Source organism: Tinamus guttatus, unplaced genomic scaffold (assembly GCF_059628265.1).
Source record: "Tinamus guttatus ecotype Peru unplaced genomic scaffold, ASM5962826v1 Tinamus_guttatus_pri_ptg000025l, whole genome shotgun sequence".
NCBI classification, from domain to species: domain Eukaryota; kingdom Metazoa; phylum Chordata; class Aves; order Tinamiformes; family Tinamidae; genus Tinamus; species Tinamus guttatus.
In genome coordinates this window covers 938,995-958,249 of record NW_028288559.1, presented here as the reverse complement: position 1 = coordinate 958,249, position 19,255 = coordinate 938,995, and the positions used below count along the sequence as shown (strand labels likewise).

The following is a 19,255-nucleotide window of genomic DNA, read 5'->3' as shown; positions in this document are numbered from 1 at the left end:
GTATTTCTGTTAATCCCTGCTGAATTAGTAATTCAGTAATTGTCCCTTGATTAACACAGACTTTCACCAAAGGAGAGTTGCCTTGAAGTCAAATTCATCATCATTTCAGGGTCCTAATTGGGCAAAACAACATAGCATGTAGCTTCTCCTGGTACCTGAACAAAAGCTTATTTTATTTATGGTGGTTGTTTGCAGTAGTTTTCCAGGACCACAGTTCAACAAACTATCAGCAAGCCAACCCTATTTTGAATTTAGCCAAATCTACAGAATCTTGAAGTTTAGCCCATGCTTAACAGTCTACTAGACAGAATGCATTTATAATTGTGCATTCCAGTGTTTTCCTAAAGTCTGGCCTCCGCGCTTCTAGAAAGCTCAAGTTACTTCTTAGTGCAAGAGTGGATGTCTTATGTGATATGTTTTAAATGGAAGTCAGTCATTTAGAAGGAACCTGTGTGTCTTTAATAAATTAGTACCTTCTGCTTTTAATAATGATGCAGCACAGCACCCTCACTTAATACATGACTATTGTGTGTGTGTGTGTGTGTGTGTGTGATTTAGATGTACCATTTTTTTCAATAAGATGTTACTTCACCTTATTCTCCTGCAAAATAAATTTTGAGATGGATCCAGTTTTCGTAACAGACTTTACAAAATCTCAGACTTGTTTTCAGATCATAGCGTTACTTGTTCTGGTAGATACCATTCCTGCAAACAGGAAGAACTGCCCTTATCTCTTTACAAATGTAGCCATGTGTTATAAAAGCTCATCCTTCCTGGATCAGAAGGTAGAACAACAAAGGCCACGGGCTTTGGAAGGCTTTTATGACAGTTTGACAGGGCTCTGCATCTTCCTATAAATACACTGCTGAAAGTGCTGCTCGCTATAGCCGCTCTTAAGAAGCTGGTTAACAAAGATTCTAATTGACGTACATATGGAAGGGCTTAGGTACATGTAAAAATTACTTCTTTTAAGTGAAACTTATTTCCCAATGCTTCCATAATTGATGATTTTATTCCACAACAAAGTTTCATATCTTTTCCTTCATCATTTGCAAATGCACATTTTGACAAAGCAGGAGAAGTTGTGGAGTAGCAGTTCAAGCCTGATTGTATTCAGCATTTGCTGCTCTTGAAATAACCTGTATGTTAGGATTATGAGAAACCCTAATAGTCTGTGAGGAAAGACCTTTGTTGGATGCATAGGTCTTGGTTTAGGTGGTTTTGCATGAAATTAGAGTGCAGTGATCTTTATGTAAAGACTGATTTTAAGTCTTTAATTAAAATTTTAAGTCTTAGGCTAGTATGACTTACAATAAAGTTTTCCCTGTCCTGTAGTTTAGTAGAAGCAAAGTTGAATATTGCCTTAGACCTAACAAAATTGGTACCTTCCTTGGTGCTTTTTATACCTGTATTACAGGGTTCTCCTTCATTTCTGGAGTGGTCTAGGTTCATTTCTAGAGCCACTGAAAAACACAGATTTCCTCTTTTAACAAAAATACCAATTATATTGATAGTCAAGCTCTTTAAGACTAAGATTTGTGAATGAATTATATTAGCAATATGAATATTTCTTGGCTTGATGAGATTTGTCTCAACCATGTGTTTAAAAAAATCAGTAAGCATTCTGTAGTTGGGATAGAGAATTACTCAGCAGCAATTTTTATTGTAATTAATATTTTTATAGTTTTTATTTTAATTTAATAACATTCTATTATTTATTATAATGAAAATGTATTTCTGCATTATTAACTATTCAGAAAGACTAAATTGCTGTATATTTTAGCTATTGAAGAATTATTACTACAGAGAAGGAAGGAACTCTACAAAAATACTGAATATAACAAGGGATTTGATAGTTCCAATTTTCAGCAAATGAAGTACATGATGCTAGAGAAATGTTATTGGAAATGAATATATATTTATTTCTTTCCTTCATTTTCCGAAGAAAATACATTATCTCCGTGAAATGTGGTTTCTTCCAGTCTTGTCAAAATATCTGCATTCATCAAAAATCGCATCCTCTTTTCCACCATCCCCTTCTCCCTTTGCTTGTTCCCTTGCTCACTTTCCACTGCACCCTCTTTAGCCCCAAGTGTTGCTGGAAGCCGTAGGTCAGGCCTAAGCTTGAGAATGGCCACGGGCTTTAGCCTTAAGAACAGCTTTCTGGGTGGAGATTCACAGGCTGTCAGAGGATGTGTTGCTTGAGGAAAATCAGGAGTATTCAACTGCAGGTTGGTTTATCAACCTGGAAATGTTGCTGTGTTTCCAATTTGACTGGAAGAATGAAAAAAATCAGGAAATCTTTGCACATGCAATAGTGGAGCCTAGCACGGCCAAGTACCTTCAGCATGGATCAAACATATTTGCCTTTTCTGATGACCGCTTTTCATAGGAGCAGCTCCAGTTCTCTGTTTTGTTCATGAAAAACAGCCCCATTTAGGAAGACAGGGAAGTTATAATTGAAACCAGAAGTAACCCAAGACAAGAGATCTCAGAAGTGGCTAAGCAGCCTATACCAGGGTGTTTTTTTCCCCTCAAAAATGGGCAGAGATGAATAAAAAGTGCAAGCTAAAACATCAATCAATGGACTGCACCTTGTAATAACCTGTCAGTGTTAAGCAGTTGTTTCTGTCTTGCAGCAACAAAGTGCAACATATAATGGACGAGATGATCACAACAGAAAGGGAGTATGTTAGATCCTTAGGATATATCATCAACAACTATTTTCCAGAAATGGAAAGAACTGACTTACCTCAGGATTTGCGTGGGAAGAGGAACACTATCTTTGGGAACCTGGAGAAGCTCTATGATTTCCATTGCCAATACTTCCTAAAGGAGCTGGAGCGCTGCCGAGATTTCCCCCTGTGTGTCAGCCACTGCTTCCTCAAACATGTAAGTCATGTCCTTAAAGGAGGAGAGGCCCTTCAAGGCAGTCTGACTGCCAGCTCTGCTGTGTTGACTGAGCTGCGTTTCTCAAGCTGTGCCATGACAAATGGCACTACCTGGGTAAAAGTGCAGGGTCCTCCTTTCAAAATGGAGGTAAATGCAACTGTGTGCTTAATGCAATTGAATTTCAATAAGAAAAGGTATTGTATGTGTGACAGGTACAGTATGCCTGTGTCTTGATTTTTGATTTGCTTTGGAGCAAAAGGTGACTTAGGAGAATTATAACCTTACTTTAAATAGGTACAGAAACGTGGGTAGGAATTGCAGGCATACGTGAACCAGAGAAGGGCATGGAGAGGAACATGGGTTCGCTGAAACGCTGGTCCTTCTGAAATGCTGGAGCTTCTCATATCTGTTTCTGCCTGCTGGCAACTCCACAGAGGAGTGATACGGCCAAGAATTTAGTGCTTCCTGCCATGCTGAATTGCTGGCCTCGAAATGTTGAACTCTCCATGCTACCCTCACGCCTCACCCCCCTCCTCTTTTTTTTGTTTTTGTTTTTCTTTTTTTTTGAGAAAGTGGATGAAAGCAAAGCTAGTTATTATTGAATCGGCAGAAACTGGCTCTCAGCTGCCGTAAAAGATTTTATTTTTCTGATGTCACAAATTCATATTTATCTCCTGTCCACAAGGCAACGGTACAATTCGTAGCACCTTCTGAAGTGCCTAGAACAGTTAGGGTGCTATAGGTCAAGCAACTGAAGGAGCAAGGCCTCCTGACAAAGACAACGGGGTTGGGGTTACTGTTTGCATCCCCTGTTGAGCATCATGTTTAGTATCATTGGAGTCTCTCGGTGCACTGTTTGCCATCAAAAGGAAAACACACCGTCTTTTGTCCCTTCCACACCCTGTGTCTCTTTCTAATCATCTAGTTTTAGTGCTTAAGATTTGCGATAAGCCCAAAGTTTCCTGCATGGAACGCTTCATGAAAAGTAAAGTAATGTTCCAGCTGGAGATGCATGAGTTGCTGTGATGTGATTATTGTCCACCCAGTTTAATTTTGGGCCCGTTTAGATTTTTCTTCTGAATATACACTCCAATGCATTCTCCAGTACTTCTGAGAAGGTAACGAGTTTCTGCTGACTGGAATTAGTGGAGAATGCATCAGTTTTAGTGAGATGCTTGACAACGAGACTTAAGAAACCTGGGTAAACTCTGATTGCCTCGCATCTTCCCAAAATACTTATGGCGAATTGTTAGTTTTACTTTTAACTGGAAAGAAATCTGATGACAGAAAGGAACTGACTATCATTCCTGCTCTTTCTTTTTTTTTTTTTTTCAGGAGGAACAATTTGGCATGTATGCTTTATACAGCAAGAACAAGCCACAGTCAGATGCCTTGCTAACCAGCCATGGAAATGCGTTCTTTAAAGTAATTACTGTCTCTCTTCTCCCTTCATGAAAATTGCATGACCATCACTTACTGGTTTTAACGATGTTCAGGAAACCTAGTTGAGCACTATTTACAAATTTCTGTTACTTCTGCAGAACAAGCAACAGAATCTGGGTGATAAGATGGATTTGGCCTCCTATTTGCTGAAGCCCATTCAAAGAATGAGCAAGTATGCACTCCTTCTGAAGGACATGATCAAGGAGTGTAAGAAGACCCAGGAGCAGGAACTCAGTGACCTGAGGGCTGCGGAGGAGATGGTGAAATTCCAGCTACGCCATGGAAATGACCTGCTTGCTATGGATGCCATTCAAGGATGCGATGTAAGCATTTTGCAGCTGTTCCTTGCTATTCATTTGACATCCTGTTGCACATTTTACTCCAAAGTAGCATGTTACTAAAAATAACGTAGTGTTAGACCACCTATATGATTTGTACTGCTCTGGGGCCTGCAAGACTCATTCATGGATCAAAAGCCCAGAGTGCTCAGTGCTCTACACCTTAATTAAGAAGGTGGTGCCAAGGAAGCCAACACTCAGATGCTTCTGCTTGCAGGATTTGTGTAGCTGAGAAGCTGTGTGGCTCTTGAATTGCATGTGAGCATGAGGAAGGGATGCTAGAACTTTTCAGCACTCTGATCAGATTTGAAAGTTTAGCACAGATTTGAAAGTTTAGCACATTCACATTACTCTGTATAAATCAGCTGTGCAAATTTGGTTTTGCTGGCTCATTCTGGAGCAACGTGTCTCTAGAGCTATGCCACATGTACTTGTGGCTGGGCTTATTTGCATGTCTGAGGTAGACATTCTGTCCTCTCCTCCTTCCTCGCACATGGTGAAATCGGTACCACCTTGTCTTCCCGGTCTCAACTCTGTCATTTTCCCTCAACAGGTCAATTTGAAAGAGCAAGGGCAACTGCGATGTCAGGATGAGTTTATCGTTTGCTGTGGAAGAAAGAAATATCTGAGGCATGTCTTCCTCTTTGAAGATCTTATCTTATTTAGCAAGACAAAAAAGATTGATGGGGGATATGACATCTATATGTACAAACAGTCATTCAAGGTAAGCTAAATCTATTAGATGAATGTGTCTAATGTGCAATGCTCCTTTCTCAATAGCCTGCCATGAACATGCTATGTTCTTCTCCAGCGGTACAGCATAAAGGAAATAGCATCCAACTGTAAATTGCATTACAATTCATTTTGAACTATTTTTCAACGGAAAAAAATAAAGAAACTGTTCTTTCAATGTTTGAGGAATATCCAAGCAATCAAAATATGCAGATTGCATTACCTATCTTATGGTGTAAATGCGTAAAACACACAAAACATTTGAGTGTGTTATTAGCAAGGAGCGTTTGGGAATATGCGAAGTCCAAATTTGCAATCATCTGGTTTAAGGAATCAGCCATGCCCACTCTTTGTGGATCCTGGTTTGCCAGTATTTTTGCAGATACGCATAACTTTATGTGCTTGCTAAAACTGCTGTAGAGACTTGGGACTGTAGCTGGAGTTTATTTTGCACGTGTGAAGCCAGCTGATATGTCTTCAACTAGAAGAAGCAGAACTGTGACTCAGCTACTACAGCCGGGGTTACAGACAGTTGAACTAACTGTCTCTGACCATTAAAGGCTGCGTGCTTCCTCTTGGAGCAGCACTGCTGTGTTTTCAAACTCTTCAGGAACAGATCTCTTTAGGAAGAGATTATATATAACACAAACTGCTGACCTTGCAAAAGTGAGGCAGCTGGAAGCACTCAGAGCTCCATTGCCAAGAAATCAAGACGAGCAGGTTTTTCAGTTAAAATGAATGACATAAGGAAGTTGGCATGCCGCATTTGTCGTAACCATTGCATTGTTTTTCAGACTGCCGAGATTGGAATGACAGAAAATGTTGGAGATAGTGGTCTGAGGTTTGAAATCTGGTTTCGACGGAGGAGAAGATCCCAGGATACATACATCCTTCAAGCAAGCTCAGCAGAAATTAAAATTGCATGGACTGATATCATAGGAAAGATCCTTTGGAGACAGGCTTTGAGGAATCGAGGTATGCAAAATGTGTAAGGGTGTTTCAACAGGTAACTTCTTGTTCCAGTGGACAGATTGACTTCTCACGGGGCAAAATGGATCTTACATATCTTAAGCCAACAACAATCTTCACGTTAAACAAACCACACTAGAAAACACCTTCAGTAAATGGCATTTAAAATAATTATTTAGGACCTTAAGTTACCTAAGTATGGGAGATATTTTATTTTTAAATGCCACGCTCAAATATGTGAAAGTTTTTATTTTCAGATACCTGTTTAAAGTAGAGGGCTGGTTTTAGTATTGCTATAGCTAGTAATGATGCTTGTTAAGAGGTAAGCTGCAGGACTAGAAATTGGTTCTGGCTAATCTGATCAAGACTTCTTTTGAAGAGATATTCACACTAGCAAAAATTAGGAAAGCAACTGAATTTCAGAAATGTGAGGGCTTGTTCTTTCCTGATATCAACAGTCATATATACAAGGTAGTCACTTCCTCCACTTAACTGAAGGGCAGAGATTTTAAATCTTTCAAAACTGAGATTGAGTTTAGGCAAGATAATCATATTGGTTTAGTACTCCTTTCTCTGGAAGGGAAAAGGAGCCTTCTGACCCAACAGCTTCCTCTTCACTCTTCTGTCACCTTCTTTGCATCAGTGTCTGTGCTTATCTGACCCCACAGTGAGCCACCACATCCCTGATCATTTTCTGTTATCTTAAATGTCATGAAATGCCATCATATTTTTAGAAGTAAGAACTCTTGTAGCTTATTCATCCTCAGTTCTTTTTGTTCTGCAGTCTTATAGAAAAAAAAAAAAAAGACAGAATGGAACTTCAAAAATTCACTTTTCCTTCTTCCATCGTCTCAGAAACAAAATGTTTTGTTAGAAAAATGGGAAATAAAATGCTACTTTAGCTTTAAGCCTTCTTTATAAGCATGAAGAAAGAATATAATTTCCATTCTTCTCTGGAACTGTTTTCTGAGCTGTCGATAAAGCAGTCACAAAGAAATTGGTGTGTGTACAGTGGAGGTGATTATAATTTTTATTTTAGAAGTATTTTTTAGATTCCTCCATTTTATTTTGAGGGTAAGTGAGCTTTTTTTCCACTTTAATTAAAGTTCTAATTAGCTGACTGGGGAAATGTAATGTCTTGAACATTGACTTAAGCTAAAATGGGAAAAATCATTATACTGTTTCCCTTTAAGAGCAGTGCTTAGCTTGCTAATAGATGACAGAGCAAGTGTCTGTAATAAGACTGAAGTAGCTGGGAAAGGTTCAGTTGTGTTGGTGACAGCATGGGCCTGAGTGGGAGTTACACGGACAGAACAGCATCCCTGAATTCTTTTTACAATCCTGAAGAAATAACAGAAAAGCAGTGAGGTTCAAGAAGACTTGGTCCTGCTGTATTGTGCTTAATAAATGCCTGGAAGGCAATCATCCTGTCAGTACCTTCAGGAAGTGCCTGGTGGATTAAGATACTCTATTTCTTAAGTAAATCTTCGAAGAGCTGCCCAATAGTCATGTGTGTACGATTTCCCTTGTAGAACTCCGAATACAAGAGATGGTGTCCATGGGAATAGGCAATAAACCTTTCATGGATATCAAACCCAGCGAAGCAGCCATAAGCGATCGAGCAATTGATTACCTCATGAAGGGAACAGGTATGATGTGTATTATCCATGCCATACAGACACTTCATATTTTCTGCAATACCACTGCATTTCTTCTTCCCTTGTCAGAAGAGCAGCAAGGAACTCAGAAGAATTTAGCTTCTCTTCACTTTACTAAGATTGTTTTGAGCAGTAGGTAATATTTGGTCAAATGTGATTCTTGGTGTTATTTCTGATCTTGTTTTCAAGATAACATCCCCTCCACTTTTTCCTTAATGGCCAAAATGCCTTGTTTTTACAGAGTCAAGATCTCGAGCATCAATAGCAGTGTCCTCGTTTGACCATTCCACACCATTCAAGAGACCACATTCTACCATCTCTAGTAGCAGCACATCTTCTTCTGGCAGCCAGTCATCCTCATCTATTCTGGGGTCACTGAACCTGCACGTCTGCTCCAGCCCATCTCATTCAGGCCTGCTGGGGCTACCCTCCTACCACTGGTCTTATGATATTAGAAGCTGCATTGAGGAAGATGACCTGGAGCAGGAAACGGGAAGCCAGCCTTCAATGAGTAAGTGGATGTCAACATTTTGCTGAAAAGGGTATTTTTCACATGGTAAGGTTGTTCAACTGGCTGCATATATCCATCAAGTGACACGTCTGGAGACACTGAGTAGCACAACTATGTGTTAATGAATTATGAGTTCTGACTTTAAGTTATATCATTGCTCCATTAACTATATATCAGGTAGCTGTAGCAACAAAGATGTTACCTGGTGCATTCCAGAGGCACCTCTGTTGCTCAGGCCTGGGCAGAGTTGGTGACATGATCCCCATGCCACACTGAGGCACCATGTCATTCCTGCTTTCCAAAACCACCACCATCCTCCACATTTGCTTTTGCAGTACATGCGTTGTAGTGACAGTGTTCCATCAGTGTTCAGGGGTATGGTGTTAAACAGGTAAATAATACAAGTCAAACACTATTGTCTTTTCTGTTGTTAACCTCCAGATTGTCTTTGGAGGTTTATGTTCAGTTTAGGGCCATAAGATTTTGCAAAGTAGGTGTTTATTTCCCATGATGTGCTGAGGTAGTTTGTGCTGGTGTATGATACTTTTTTTTTTTTTTTCTTCCCGTTTGTAGTCACAGAGAGCTCAGAATCATCTCAGTGCACCTCAGGGGAAAGCGTGAGTGGTTGCAGTACTTCTGCCCATTCTGAGGCCCATCTTCCCACAGAGATGTTTCTGGATGAATGTGCTTCAAGTGCCACTTCCAAACACTCCTCGCAGTGCATGTCTCCTGTTCTCCCGGAGAAGAATCCCAGATCAAAGTACAACAGTCAGTATGTTACAGCTGTAAGTACTGTGGTGCTGGCAAAAAGCCCCTCTTTCTGTCTTAGAATATCTATGGTATCTTAGAAACAGGCCAGTATTAAACAAATGCCTGGGTCTCTTGAAGTCCAGATGCTGGGAATGTCGTGCAAATAACTCATTGCTTATCTATCTGCAGTGTTTTAATGGAAAAACTTTGGATACTGCAGTTAATTGGAACACAAGCAGCACTGCAATATTGATGCAGGAACCAGTGGTCTTAACAGGACAGTTCATTTCAAATGTTGTATTCTCTAGTTGTCTGCTGAGAGATGGAATCCAGGCCATGTCCCCGGATTGTAAAAGTGAAGTTCTTCAGAGCTGAATCCATTGCAAAGCGAGTTTCTTGATGCATTAGAATGACAGTTGTGAGGTTCACAGTGCTAGCCTAAGCCAGAGTAACTTGAAAACCACCTAGTTTATCATGAAATACTTCCATTTCAGATTCACTGTTTTTAAAGGTTAGAAACCCATTAAACTCCACTTGATGAAAACATTTTACTCTGGTATGATGCATTTTGTAGTAACTGAAAAAAATGTTGTATTCTGACAGAATGAATGTAATATTTAATGTCACATTTGAACACAAAATCAGTACACCATAACGGTTAGATTATCATGAACACTATTTTTAGTTAATTTTTTTAAAGTGATTTGCTATGTATTTTTACAATTTAAATAAGATGCTAAATGTTTAATAATAATAATTGTTTTGACAGCTCTGATTCGCATGACAATGAAGACTTTCTCAAGTGGTGCTGATCCTACTTTTCCACATAATCCCACCTCAGTTTTGCTGTGAAAAATCCCTGCCACACTTCATGGATTTAATTATTTTGAAGTGAATTTGTTGTGGAGTATCTTATAAACAGCAAGAGAAAAATCCTCAAATCTTTAAACAACCAAAGAAGGGACATGTTTAACATTGTCTGTCATTCTGAGGAATCTTGTTCTTTCTGCATGTATATATATATTTGTTTTCATGAGCATAGTTTTGCCTTCAAATAGATGAAAAGCATCACAGATTTCAGTAAAAAGACTGTAAAATGAAATAGATAGAACTTGTCTAAATATTAAGCATTTTTTTCTGCTTTAACCTGCAGTTCATATATGGCAGATTACAGGGTAGATAGGGTAGATGTTATATTATTTTGTGTAATTTTGTAAATGTTGAAAATTGCATTAAATAACTGATTCCTGTATAAAAAGAAAATGTACAAATTTCTTGAAATTTTTGTAAATATAGTTTTATTACCTTCCAAAATTTAAATGTCCAGTTAGTAAAATATATGCACAATTTATACTGTAATTACTTAGTGTCTTCTAATCATTCTAAAAGTTCAGAATAAACTGAGGTAGTATGACCTGGATTGTTACTAGAATAAGGCAACATTTATAGAGGAAAAAAAAAATGTTTGTAACCATTTTTATATAAGAAAACATGATTGCTCATTTGCTTGGAAAGACAGTGTCACTTCTTTTTACTTCAGACTTTTCCATTATTCTTTTTTTAATGAAACAATAAATGAAATCCTTCTTTCTTTGTTACATTTGTTGCTACCCTCTGTAACTTCATTTTCCAGCTCAGCATGGTGCTGTGGTATCCTGATGTGTTTCTCAGCAGGAGTTTACTCTCCGTCTTCAATGTTTCTGGTGCTAAGGTGAGGAGTGACCCAGAGCTCTGATCAGTCAAGCTGATAGGAGCTGTTCTGTGGATGAGCTCAGGACAGAGGCAGTTGGTCCAGCCTGGCTGCTTGCCCCAGGATCCAAGGATCTGGGAAGCGGGAAGCCTAATGGCGAAGAAGGGGTGGTCACCTGCAGAAGGTGGCAGGCAAATAGGACGGTGGTCGGGGAATGGAGGATGTGAGTTGGGAGTATAAACACTTTGAAGCCATTTAAACTTATTATTTTTGACCGTTGTGCTCAGAAAATAGATGTTTACAGGGCTGTCTTGCTAGTGCTCGCTCACCAGCTAAGGGGAGATAAGAATATGTACACCAAAAGCCTGAAGTAGGGCTATCTGTTCAGAGAGACTCCAGGCCACGCGCTGTGCTAGCACTTGAAAGGCCCAGCAGGACGCAGGGGCCAGCACCATGAGGGATCTACCCAATATTGCTTCTCTCGACAGGGACGTGCAGGGTTTCAGGAGAGAAGCCTACTTTGCTTTTGCTGCGGCTGGGGGAGAGATGTCTTTCTCTTGGCCTGAAGATATGTTAGGTTTCAAATATTCTTCCATTCCATGTGGCAGTGAAGAGCAAATGGAGAGATTTGTAGCTCTGTGCTGGTAGCAGGTCAGTCTCTCTTTGTGACTATGGCTTTGATGAGAAGTTATGTGCTAAATTTTGAGAATTTTTTTCCCCTTGAAACCCATAGGTGAATCCCCAGGAAATAATTCTATTTATTTGGTTCATCTGAGCAAATCCTATTTCTTCAAAGAAAGTGGAACACAAATCACATTACTTGTATAAGTTGGAACCCTGCATTCCTTTTTCTATGGCATAAGGCAGATAAATAGACACAAAAATACTCTTACTCTGAATGGGCTGCCCTGATCGTTTTGTTCCTGATGGCGAGGGAGCTGGACTCAGCTGAATTTGCTTTGTTTTAAGCAGAAAGGTGCAAATGAATAACTGCTGCCTGGACCAAGCTCGCCTGCAGAATCGCTGTCTCGCACCAAAATAGAAAGAGGATCACCATGTGACTGCGTTTTAACTTCCTAGACCAACCATCCTTAGTAACAAACAGCAGCTGCAGATAAAAATAGAAGGTGAGACGCAATGAGGATCTCCAGCTCCCTCCCGAAGTCTGCCTCCACCACAGCGAGGAGACCAAAGCAGCAATGAAGTCGCTCCGGTTCATCTGTGCTGAAGCGCTCGTGTCAAACGCAGCGTTCGCGAGGAGGAGCCTCGGCAGTGTCGCTCATAACCTTTTCCCTCTCCTTTTCAAAGCCAGCTATTTACTGGAGCGCGGGGAAGTGATTCATGACCTGGTGGAGAACTGGCCCCTTGTGGACTTGAACGTGGGAAAACTTTTGGGCAAAACGGCTGACTACCAGGAGGACCTGAGCCACAGGACGTGCGCGGTGTGCTTGGAAAGCTGTCTGACCGGGCTCAGGGACTATGTGCTGCATCCTCCCTCCCCCTACCTGAAAAGGCTGAAGGTGGTGGACCTGACGGGCATAAAGGACGTTGAAGTTCAGTTCTGTGAGTGCAAGAAGCCGATGGGCCGCTGGGCAAGGACGCAGCTGCTCTCGAAGCTCTGCTTAGAGCTGCTGCTCCACGCGCAAGGAGTGCAGCGGGGGCCGGGCGCCGCAGAGATCAGCATCGACGTCCTCGTCGACTTGTTCGTTACCGAGCGCAACTACGAGCTCGTGGTGCAGGCCCTGCTCACCAGGCGCTCCTGCCCGCTGAAGATCCACTGCGTGGCCTTGAGGGCTGACAACTTGGCTCTGCAGAAGTTTTTCTACATCGTCAAGCTCATGGATCCCTCCCTGCTGCGCAAGCTGGAAGTGGTTCACAACGTGCGCTTGGAAATGGAGCACCTGCAAATCCTCTTCAGTCGCACCCGCTTCCCCCTGCTCGCGTCGCTGACCTTGCCAGCACGCACGTTCAACGTGCGGCGGCTGACGGCTGCGGACGAGCTGGTGCTTTCTGCCGTTGGGGAAAAGCTGAGTGAAATGACACATTTGACTGAACTGAGCATGGCCTTTTCCATCCTCACGGGAAGAATACGGAAACTGCTCAGGTAATTTGGTCTTCCTGCTGTCAGCCAGGCTGCAAGGAAAAACCTGTGGTGTCATCAGCACATTAACCTCAGGGGCTCCTAGGGAAAGTGGATCCAGGGGCAGGGGGAGTCGAGGGGATGTTTATCATCTGCAGCAAATGCTTTCATCAGGAAAGTCTTATTAAATGAAAGGGTGGCAAGTTAGGAAAGAGTATTCGTTGTGGGAAACTGGCAAGCATTGTGTGTCTAATGCCCTTCAAATGCCTGTAAATAGCTTGAACTGAGTATCAGTCTTTGGGGGGGCCACCTGCTGAATATGAGAATATGCTCACAGCTACCCCATGGGAGAAGGGTAAATGCAGAGGTCCTGACTTGCCACCTTCTTGAGCTTGTAGCCCCAGTGAGCCGGGCGGGCCTGTTGGGCATGTCCTGAGTCCTATCCTGAGTCCTAGGAAGCATCCCTAGGGAATGTTTTCATTGTTCTTGACTTTAGCTTTCTTGACAATAGTAACTGCCAGGATTCCACGGAGAGGGTATTTTTGAATGGGCAGGAGGAAATGAGACTTGGGTTTGAGACTTTGACTTCAGCTGTAAACTGGGTTCGGCAGTTTCAAGGCGATAAGGCTTAGGGGCTTTCGCATACTGCAAATTGAGTTCACCTGTGAATAGTCTGGGTAAAGAGCTGGAAAAAAGAATTTCCATTTTCAAAGGGGTAACAAGCCCTCAGTGAAGTGCTCATATTTTACCTGAAAAGAGAAGTTAATGGTCTGCTTATCAAAGCATTTAAACAAAGGCAATGAAAACTTTCATCAAGAGGAATCATCTTGATCTAAAAAAATCCTTCCTGTGCAGAGAGACATTTAATTTATGTATCACAAATGGCACATATCACAAATGCAATTAATGATGAGATTCTCACCTTGATCCAGCTACAGACTGTCACTGAGCATCACTATGCATAAAAGGAATTGCTTGTGATTTTTGTTTGTCACTACTAATTTATACTAAATGAGAAAGCTGCATGTAATCTCAGATACACTTCTTCCAACCTTCTTCGGCAGGGATCTCTGTGACTCCAAAGCAAAGAAACTCCTAAATTTGATAGACATTTAAAAACATACAGCAGAAACAAGCCCAGGATCAAAACCTTATGTTTTGTTAGTTTGTTTAGAAGAGGGATTGGCTTTTGTCTTGACATGAGTCCCTTTCCTTAACAGAAATGATCTGTATCTCTGGAATTATGTCAGCTTTTGAAAAGAAGAAGCCACCAGTGTTTTTGTGGTAGTAATGAGCTGCTCCTAGTTCTGCCAGTAATGGACATGCAGCAGCGTGGTTGCTATTACAAGCTGGATGCATAGGATGTTGTTAAATGAATCCCTGTGACAACAGCACTGATAGAGTCGTGGAAGGAAGGGGCTAATCCAGAGAACTGATTTCAGGAGCAAATTATACACGGCCTTGTTTGTACACATTTCTGTTCTGCAAAAGAGAACGGAACAAACAATAATTGTGGTATTTTGGTTGCATTCATAATGCAGGCTGATGTATGAAATTTTGTGAACATGGTTTGCCAGTATCTTATGCCATAAAACTTGCTTCTCTTTAAATCTACAGCCCCTTGAAAACGCCACTTAAGGTGCTGGACGTTTCCAACTGCTCCCTGAACCATGCTGATATGGCCTATTTAGCCAACAGCCTCCACTCGAATCACTTGGAAGTCCTGGACTTGAGCGGGCACAATATTCCTGACCTTTACCCGGCGACGTTCTTCAAGCTTCTCTGCCATTCCTCGTCGGTGCTCAGGAGTCTCATCCTGGAGGAGTGTAACATCCAGGACAACCACGTCAACATGCTGATTCTTGGTTTAAGCCCTTGTCGGAAACTGCAGGAGTTTAAGTTTCTTGGAAACCCCCTGTCATCTGAAGCACTTAAACACCTTTTCAGGTTTTTCTGTGAGCTGCCAATGCTGAAAAACGTGGAGTTCCCAGTCCCCAAGGACTGCTACCCGATTGGCACTACCTACCCAATCGATGACGCCAACCTCTGCAATTTCGATCGCCAGAAATATGATGGGGTAGCAGAGGAGCTCAAACGCATCTTACTGCAGGGAAACAAGGAGGGGGTGAAGGCTTCAACGCCGCTCTTCGGCAGCTACGACGCGGCCGTTGAGGAGACAAACAACGAACTGGGAACTTACTTGATGAAGTCCTTCAAAGAGACTTTAGAAAAGTTCACTAACTCTCTTAAAGAACTGAGTCTAACTTGACATGCTAGTAGGGGGAAGATGCTCTGCTGAATCGGAAGTTAATTTAGTCTTTAACAAAACAGTCCCTGCAGTGATCCGTCTAGTTTACTCTTCAATTTGTGGGCTGAATTCAATTCTGTCTGAGTGGCCTCAGATTATCTGAGGTATTTTAACTCTACTGTCCATACTGCATGCCACTTTTACATAAGCACCACCTAGTCTCAAAAGAGGAGACTTTTTTTTTAAAAAAAGAGCTGATTCTTTTACAAAAAAAAAAAGGATTTTGTTGTTAACCAGTAAAACGAGATGCCGCTAAGCTTGATTGATTTGTTTTCCTATGTGTTTGTTTGAATTTGACCCTGGTTTGTAGCCCCACAGAAAGACTGGTAAAGCTGGGCCAGTCGCGAGTGAGTCGATCTCAAGCTGTTCCCTCTGTGGAAGCAGCTTCTTGGGTGGTAGATGGTGCCCTGCTGCTCTCCTCTCTTTATTAGCGAGTGTTCAGGACAATCATAGTTGTTGCTTCATTATCCAGCTTGGACACAAACCGGGGTGGGGTGGGGGGGAAGAATTTAAAGCTAATTTCAAAACTGTGGACGAGGAGGCCAGTTGCTGAGTGGTTAAAATTTCAGCTGCATAAAATGCTGCCCTTTTCCAAATAGTCTTCTGAATAATCAGTGTTGAATAGAATCATGCTGCAGAGTAACAACCAACGGCGGGAGAAATCACAGTTATTTGTCAGGCCCCAGTGCAGGAAATTATGCTTAGGTTTATATCCAGCATACCGGAATTAAGTATTTATACTATTTATTTTAGCATTTCACTAAAAACTTACTTAAACAGCACTGAGCATGATTGCTATGCCAGGAGCCGAGGTACCATTGCAGCCTTAAAGATCATTTTTGGAGATTAAAAAAAGGCAGCTCACTTGAAATAACTTCGGTGCATGAGATGAGAGTAAAGAAGAAACTTCCTTCATGGAGCTAGTGGTGAGTGGTATAGCTTTTCTTTCTTTATCCACAACAGAACATGTGAGTAGCTACAAACCTAGTCTGTAGGGGAAGAAACAGCTGCGATGAACACTGTCTCCTACTTGTGGGTGCCACAGTGTGCATTTAACTGAGGTTTGGATGGGCTTTTAGCTTATGTTGTTCCTTCAAGTACATTTGATTAAAATTTAACTGAGGGTAAAATCGAAAGTGAAAGGCTACCGCCTACCCGTCTGTGGCCGTCTGCACCAGGAGGAGCAGTACGTGGAGGCAGCCTTCCTGCCCACGGTTTTGTGCCCAGCACCCCCTAAGGAGCAGCAGCCCCTGTGACACTAAAGAGAAGACGTGAAGAAGAGGTGGCTTGAGAGCTGCAGTGGGTGAATTTGGGGCATGCTGAAGAGACGCTACTGTGAGTTAAGTGGGCCGCACAACAGGCACCCAGCAGAGGGCAGAGCAAGCACCAGTCCTAGAGTTGAAGCCTGGAAATTCTTGTCTGCATATTTTCTTTGGACACTTGCCCCTAGCTGGAAAAGAGGAGTAGGATGCTGCTGTGCTCACTCCAGTTCTGCTCCAGTATGAGAGGGACGTGGAACTTCTACAGAGGGTCCAGCACAGAGCAACGAGGATGATTAAGGAAGGGACTGAAGCATTTCTCTTGTGAAGAAAGACTTAGCGAGCTGGGCCTGTTTAGGCTGGAGATGAGAAGATTGAGAAGAGATCTGATCAATACGTACAAATATCTGAGGGGAGGATGTAGGGAGGATGGGGGCCAACCTCTTCTCTGTAGTGGCCAGTGACAGGACAAGGGGCAAGAGGTGCAAGTTGAAACACAGGAAGTTCCACCTCCATGTGAGGAAGAACTTCTTTCCTGTGAGGGTGACAGAGCACTGGAGCAGCCTGCCCAGAGAGGCTGTGGAGTCTCCTTCTCTGGAGATCTTCCAAACCCGCCTGGACGCTACGCTGTGCCATGTGCTCTAGGTGACCCTGCCTGAGCAGAGAGGTTGGACTAGATCTCTAGAGGTGCCTTCCAACTTCAACCATTCTGTGATTTTGTGACTGTGCACAAGACCAGCACAGGTTACATAACGTCCTTGAATATAACCATTGATTTGGAGGCTGCTTTAAGAAGTTTTAGTGTAACATGGAAAAGTTCAGTCCTAAAGCTTGCTGATCTGCACCAAAGCAAAACTTTGTGGAAAATTTCTGACACAAATAGTAGCACTGGTGCATGTAAGGGAGATAGGCCTCTCAGGTAGCAAGGCAGCTGCTCAGAGAAGCCTTAAACAGGATGCAGATAAAAATGCTGGTTAGGGCAGTGGGGGATAAATTAGCGCTCTGCCAGTGCTCCTGCCCCACTGAAGGGACGAGTAACCACTAGGAAGCTTTTGTCAAAAAGTGAACTAAACCTTTTGAAACATAACAAATTTCATCCTTACCTTGAACATTTTAGTGGCAATACTGAGTGGTTAAGAGGTACTAATCCTAGTAGATCCAGGCTAATCGAGTTACTTCAATTTCCTCACGGTCACTTGAGCACTATTGTCCTAGCCAAGAGTTTTGACCCTCTCCAGGCTGTATCCCCTGATAGAGGCAGCAGGAAAATAGCAGAAATCCTCTTATGCTACATGAAATAATTCTTCAAAAAAACTTTAAATAATAGGATACAATATACATTATATTGCAAGACAGTGCTATTTTTTTCATATATTTTTAGTCATAAAGCTGAAAGTCAAAACGAAGCTTACAAAAATTGGATTCCACTAGAGGTAATGATGGACATTGAGCATATGAACTACATTTTTGAAAGGTCTTTAAAATGCAGTTTAAGGAATTACCTCAGAATACAACAAAAACACAGTACACATATCTGAACAGAAACTTTTGAGACTATCTTGCAGAAGTCTGGTGGCAAGTTTTAACTTACAGTGTTTTCACTTCTGTTCTTTACAGTCTTGAAAAAACCTCCAAACTTACTAGAATAATCATAAGATGTGGTCTTGTTTCAAAATATATTGAATGTTGATCCTTACTGTCTGTATAAGGAAATATACAAACCTTGCTAAAAGGCATCCACAAATCCCACCCCCTTTTAATAGTAACGCCATCAACATCCTTGAATCCTACACCTACTTTTTTTACACACACATATATATATATATATATATTTACACTTGTACATTGCACAGTAAATTTGCAGGGCAGAACCTGACAGACACTTATTGGTAGGCTGGTGGGTAGGTGAACAGTGTGACTAGAAATGCCTTTTTTGTTTTTTTTTTGAGCATAGAGTGGGAGGCTGCAGCTCTCTCTGATCAGGGGCACCCTGAACTCCTTAGGAGGAGCTAGATCTTGCCTCAGCTTCTCAGAAGTTAAGGCCTCCTGGAGCTGCACCCAGCTCTCCTTGGCTGCAGCAGCAAGTGCTCTAGTTTCTCAGAGGGTTCCCAGAGATCTCCCACAATCTTCAACCCTGTTCTCTGAAAAATTTGAGCCCAGAACTGCCATTCAAACTCTTACCTCAGTTAGTGGCCTCTGGGAGCTGTTCTCAGGGACTAGGCTGAGCAGTTCTTTTGTGAAATTACCTTCTAGCCCAGAGGTAATTTCTCCTTCTCACATAGAAGCTGAAGCATCCCTAGAGAGAATAAACATGCAAGAGTTTCCATGCAAGTGCTTTCTCTTCACATTTGCTAAGTTAGTGCCCCTTCAAATACAAGTAGAAACTACAGCTCCTACCACTGTACACATATGTTCCCTGCCTTGCAGTCAAGTGCCTTAAAAAGATGCATTTAATACTTGATCTGTAGGCTCAGCCCATTACACAATTTCCTGGCGTTGTGCTCCTTTTGCAGCCTCCAACTGCTCCGCCTTGCCCTACCAGCTCACTCGGGGCACAGAGCTCTGCCCAGAAGTCAGGATGTTGCGACAGCCACTCCGAGTGTGTGGGAACGAACTCCCGAGGGA

General features: G+C 41.9%; 2 protein-coding genes across 2 annotated transcripts in view; both read left to right on the top strand.

Annotated features, from left to right (window-relative positions):
* PLEKHG4B (pleckstrin homology and RhoGEF domain containing G4B) overlaps window positions 1–10,590 on the top strand; it is a 36,794-nt gene extending 26,204 nt beyond the window's left edge. The window contains exons 15-23 of the mRNA XM_088526354.1: window positions 2,640–2,892; window positions 4,228–4,317; window positions 4,434–4,658; window positions 5,227–5,397; window positions 6,200–6,380; window positions 7,907–8,023; window positions 8,274–8,543; window positions 9,117–9,328; window positions 10,063–10,590. Of these exons, the coding sequence (XP_088382480.1) occupies window positions 2,640–2,892; window positions 4,228–4,317; window positions 4,434–4,658; window positions 5,227–5,397; window positions 6,200–6,380; window positions 7,907–8,023; window positions 8,274–8,543; window positions 9,117–9,328; window positions 10,063–10,068 (1,525 nt within the window). The 3' untranslated portion in view covers window positions 10,069–10,590. The remainder of the gene's footprint in view (window positions 1–2,639; window positions 2,893–4,227; window positions 4,318–4,433; window positions 4,659–5,226; window positions 5,398–6,199; window positions 6,381–7,906; window positions 8,024–8,273; window positions 8,544–9,116; window positions 9,329–10,062) is intronic.
* A 1,592-nt stretch (window positions 10,591–12,182) lies between these two features.
* On the top strand, window positions 12,183–15,332 carry LRRC14B (leucine rich repeat containing 14B). The gene is made up of 2 exons (XM_010228732.2): window positions 12,183–13,087; window positions 14,681–15,332. Exons 1-2 carry the CDS (start codon window positions 12,183–12,185, stop codon window positions 15,330–15,332), a joined length of 1,557 nt encoding a protein of 518 aa, XP_010227034.2.
* Window positions 15,333–19,255: the final 3,923 nt, after the last annotated feature.